General features: G+C 31.1%; 1 protein-coding gene across 1 annotated transcript; it reads right to left on the reverse strand.

Moving 5' to 3' along the window:
• Nucleotides 1-1,146: 1,146 nt before the first annotated feature.
• LOC100808980 (endoglucanase 8) lies at nt 1,147-4,861 on the reverse strand. The gene is made up of 7 exons (XM_006591894.4): nt 4,204-4,861; nt 2,919-3,326; nt 2,721-2,813; nt 2,402-2,554; nt 2,114-2,225; nt 1,778-1,944; nt 1,147-1,571 (listed from the first exon to the last, which is right to left on the reverse strand). Exons 1-7 carry the CDS (start codon nt 4,435-4,437, stop codon nt 1,245-1,247), a joined length of 1,494 nt encoding a protein of 497 aa, XP_006591957.1. The 5' UTR covers nt 4,438-4,861; the 3' UTR covers nt 1,147-1,244.
• Nucleotides 4,862-4,908: the final 47 nt, after the last annotated feature.

Here is a 4,908-nt window from a genome sequence, read left to right on the forward strand (position 1 = left end):
AATTATATCGATCTCTATAAGACATTTTTATCCCAACGGCTTCCCTTATCTCAAATTGCCCCAAATTTTTATCATAAAAAATAAAGAATATCAAGGAAATCAATAAGGTCTAACACTTGCAGCGGAATAAAGGCATCTATTATACATATAAAATATACTATAACAATAATCAATAAAGAAATTTGAATTATATATATGGACGTGTGTTTTTGAAGTAATAATTTTTTTTTAATTGTGGGAAGATCCACCTGTATTCATAGCAAGACTACCCATGTTATTAATTATTTGATGAATGAAATTTTAAAAAGATTTGGATTTAGACTTTTTAGAATAGAGATTTGATTTAAAATAATTTTATATCTTTTTATTTTAATTTTTTTTAATTTAAGAGAAAATACTTTTCAAATAATCACATTATTACTTATGATGATTAATCACATGATTTTTAGTTCACTATAACAATAAAATCTGATTCTTATCTTATCTGTGTGAGCAACTTTTCACATTTAAGCAAAAAATCTGATCCTTATCTTATCTGTGTGAGCAACTTTTCACATTTAAGCAAAGATAATTTTTATATTTATACTAATTGTATTTATATTATTGGTGTTAACAAAAATATAATAATATTTCACTAAAATATAATTAAATTAAATTTTTTAACTTAATTATTAAAAAAATTATTTTCTTATGCAAGCTCTTGTTTGCATGTAACCTATATGGATTTAATATTAAATTAATAATAATTTAATGACAATTAATTAATTTATTATTTAAGTTCAACGTCTAACAGCACTTTTTAATAATGGGATAACATGAAATAATATCAATTGATAATATAATATTTTCTTTCATTTATCTATTATAACTCTAGATTTACTCTAGAGTATGTTATCACAATTTATGCATCTTTTTTAATTAATTAAATTATACTTCCTTGATTATTATTGAGGAAGAAATTTTGTTTTTCATAAAAATATATCTAGTAACCAACCGTGTTTACAACACATTTATTTTATATTTATGTAAAAAAATATAAAGTTATTATATAAATATTAATCAACGAAATTATCGAAGTTTTTTGGAGTTTTATTAAGAGAGTGCCATGGGTCAAGGTGAGGGTTCTCTTTTCTTTTAGATAATGAATAGAAATATATTATCGATTATATCAATTATAAAATATAAAATAAGATTTTGTCATATATACAGATGTTACATAAAATCAAAGTCCGAAAGTTTCTACTCTAGGATGGATGTGAATTGAAGTATGCCAAAACACCCACAAGGGGTGCATTGATGTATGTTGTAGGTTCAGAGTGTACAAAATCTGCTCGAGAATCTGCGTATGAATCCTTCATATCTGGTCCTCCCACAACAGCTCCGACAAGCAAGTTGGGGTTTGCATTTTGGTTGTCAAAATAAAATGATCCTCCTTTGCAACCAATGTGGCCGCGGTGCTCATCCACGGATGGCAATGACGACGCACGATGATGTATTCTTTCAGGATATTTTGCTCCGTATCCTACCATGTATGACATATTCGCTGGATTGCTTCCTAGTATGTAATCCACCTGCATGTACGTACATACACAAAAATATGTATTACAGCAGATTCCCAAATATTTTTTATTCTTACAAGTATCATTGATTCATTTAATAACTTTTTTTTCTATATCTTAGAATATATTCTCCGCTAGATTAAAATTTCTTTTACGTAGATTATATTCACAAAATTTTAAATTAATCCAAATATTTTGATAATCTAAAATTTGCATACCTGGCCTCTTGCTATTTGTTTGAGTCGCTTTGGAGAAGCAAAAACTTTACCCCCACAGTCAATCTCTTTATTTGTCTGTTTCAAATAGCCAGCATAAACCAGAAACAGAAATGAGATTGCTGTTGCATGCTGCAAGTTACTCCCTCCAGGCTTGAATAGAAGCCCACCTAATTTCTCAAAAAAGTTTGGATCAAATCATCAACAGGCAACAAAACAAAATATGAGAATTTGGAAAAGGTTCAGAATCCAGTAATGCAAACTTGCTAATCATAAGATCGAAAGTATGTATACTTTAATGTTGATTATACACTTTTGGATTATGGGTAATAAATTTACCTGAAGAGTATGAGACCAATACTGAAGGTGATTCAGGTAGCACAGAACAGACAAACTTGTCAGCATTGTTGAGGATGAAAGGCTTAGAATTAGAGCTACTATTAATTAGAAGCTGCCAGTGATCACAATTGGAAAAAAAAATCATCAGCCAGATCATAAACGTTATATATGATGACGTAAATATATACAAATAAAGAAAATATCTGCAAAAAGGAATAATATATAGTTAATGTTGAAAGAAGAAAATTACGGTTAAATATATATATATATATATATACACACACACACCTTAGACACGAGCACGTTGATGCCAGCATCCTTTGAGTCCCATCCAAATTCAGCAAAGTTTTTCAGATTATGAACGTTTTTGTCAATGTAATCTGCGTAGTAAGGGCGTTTAGTAGCCTTGAACAACCATGCTGCTCCCCACACCAATTCGTCCTATCATTGATAAATTACTTTTAGAAATTCCTTTCTAATATCACTGGGGTCGTCATCCTAAATATAAAATTTGACAATGTTTGTAAAACTAGAATCCACTTCAATCTTTGCACCATTTTTTATTCTCAGCCAAATTAAGAATGAAACACTAGCTAGCTAGGCCTACCTGGTAGCCACTAAAATCACAATAGAATGGGCATACCCACGGTCCGAGGCTGTCATTGTATGATCCTCTGTACTTATCTGCAAAATCAAAAACCTAATTCCAAAGAAAAGTAGATAACTAAATATTGAACCAAACTGTATGTGTAAGAAGAAAATGAAGATGTATACGGAGCATATATATATATATATATAAACGTACCTTTATAGCCCTTTGGAGAAGTCTTGTAGAGTAACCTAAATGATACTTCCTATATACAATTGAGGAGGCTGCAAGTGCAGCTGCTATCTCTGCTGAAACTTCAGAGCCAGGGAAGTCTCTGCTAACGGCAAAGGCTGTTCTGGGGGTGTCCATGTCTTCAGGTCTCTCCCAGCAATTGTGATCAGCATATGGGTCACCGACTTGTGCAAACACAAAACCGGGGATGCTTGTGGCTTTGAGGAAATACTCTGTGGCCCAACGAATAGCGTCTAACGCATGTTTAAGGTCTGGACCCATGAATTTTCCGAACTCTATCACACTCCAGGCAAGCATGGTTGTTGAAAATGCCATTGGAAAGTTGAATTTCACGTTGTCGCCAGCATCGTAGTAACCACCAACCAAGTCAACCTATAGTATTTCGTGTTCATTGGGAAATCATGTTCCTAATCCATTCATTTATATAAAATAAAACGGAGCTTTGAAAGAGAAAAGCATTACCATACTACATATTTATTTCAAAAACCTATAGTACTATTTAAATGAGCCCCAACCCCTTGTCTTATGATGACTTATGAGACAGCAAAGAGCCATTACTTCGAAATGCGCATCAAGTTTTATAATTTGATTTTGATTATATATAAAGAAAAATGAAGTAAATATGCATCTCATTATTTGTTATTAATTATAATAATTCCCTAGGCTATACATTTTATCCTTAAAAATAGCCAAGTACATGTGAAGACCCTTCGAGTACTTTAAAAAGAAGTTGGGTTTATTTAAATCTTTTTGTATTTGTTTTCATATATGACTTAAATATTTATTTTTTTTTCTAATATAATTAGATCTAACTTAAATTATATAGTTTTTGTTAATTTTAATCTTTATAAATTTAAAAAATTATTTCTCTACCACATAATTAAGAATGATGTGTAATATATAAAAATCATATATAATATATATTTACTTTGATAACTATTTAAGTGACATATGACATATCTAAATAATTTATAAAGATTAAAATTACTAAAATAAAATTTAACCAAGAGTACGTATTGTAAACTAGAATTATATTTTACTCTTCTTGTATTAGGGTGATAGCAACTATTGATATATATATTAGAGTGAAGTTTGATGTCTTTTCTGCATTAAAAACAAGCACAAGCATTCCAGTACAATATCAAGACCATGAATTCCCAATTTGGGTAAATCTAGCCAGTCAAAATTTTAAACCAAGGCAGCCATGAAAATTTAGACTAGGAGCAGAAGAAGACAAGTTGATAATTACTTTATTACGAAGGAAAGGTAAGACAGTAGTATCAGCAGGGACTATATAGACATCTTGAAGCGCAGAATCCTTCCTCCAAGTCATTCTCTGTGTTGGTGGCAATTTCCCAGACCTCTGTCCTTCAAAGAACAATATGCTCTTTGACAAAGCTTCTCCATAGTTATGCTCCAAACCCGTTACACTCAATATGGTACCTGCTGCCAATATAAACAGCAACCTTTGCGGGAAACCCATATCCTCAATCTCTCTCCACCAAATCAACCCTAATTAAGCTTCTCTTTCTACACCGATCGAGTACTTAAGTTGCTTGGAATAGGAGATCGAGGGTTATATATATACTTACATATAATGTGCGTTAAAAGCGTATATTCATGAAAAGGATAAGGAAGGAATGAGGCGTACGGGTTATGTTTATCTTAAAAAGCTAAGCAAAGCATTTAATTTGCGCAAGAAAAGGGAACTAACAAAGAATATATATAGAAAATTCAGGAAAAGAGAAAGAATGTTGATGATACATAAATGGAAGAATGGCGGAGCGTGTGTATGAAGTGGGTGAATCATGAATGTTAGTCCGAAAGTATTTGAATGCTTCTCATTCTATACTTATTTCTAATGGCGACTTTCTTTACTTAAATACTCTCTTACTTTGGCTTCACTTCATTTTTGACCTTCAAAACATACATTTGATTAAACGCCCCATGAGAA

Source organism: Glycine max, chromosome 12 (assembly GCF_000004515.6).
Source record: "Glycine max cultivar Williams 82 chromosome 12, Glycine_max_v4.0, whole genome shotgun sequence".
Classification (NCBI taxonomy): domain Eukaryota; kingdom Viridiplantae; phylum Streptophyta; class Magnoliopsida; order Fabales; family Fabaceae; genus Glycine; species Glycine max.

Bases quoted from the DNA above. Each gene is read 5' to 3' on its own strand.
- LOC100808980 (XM_006591894.4), bottom strand. From the start codon at position 4,437: ATGGGTTTCCCGCAAAGGTTGCTGTTTATATTGGCAGCAGGTACCATA. The intron at 2,555-2,720 runs GTAGGCCTAGCT...TATCAATGATAG, and splicing joins GTGATTTTAGTGGCTACCAG to GACGAATTGGTGTGGGGAGC. The intron at 1,572-1,777 runs GTATGCAAATTT...ACGTACATGCAG, and splicing joins AACAAATAGCAAGAGGCCAG to GTGGATTACATACTAGGAAG.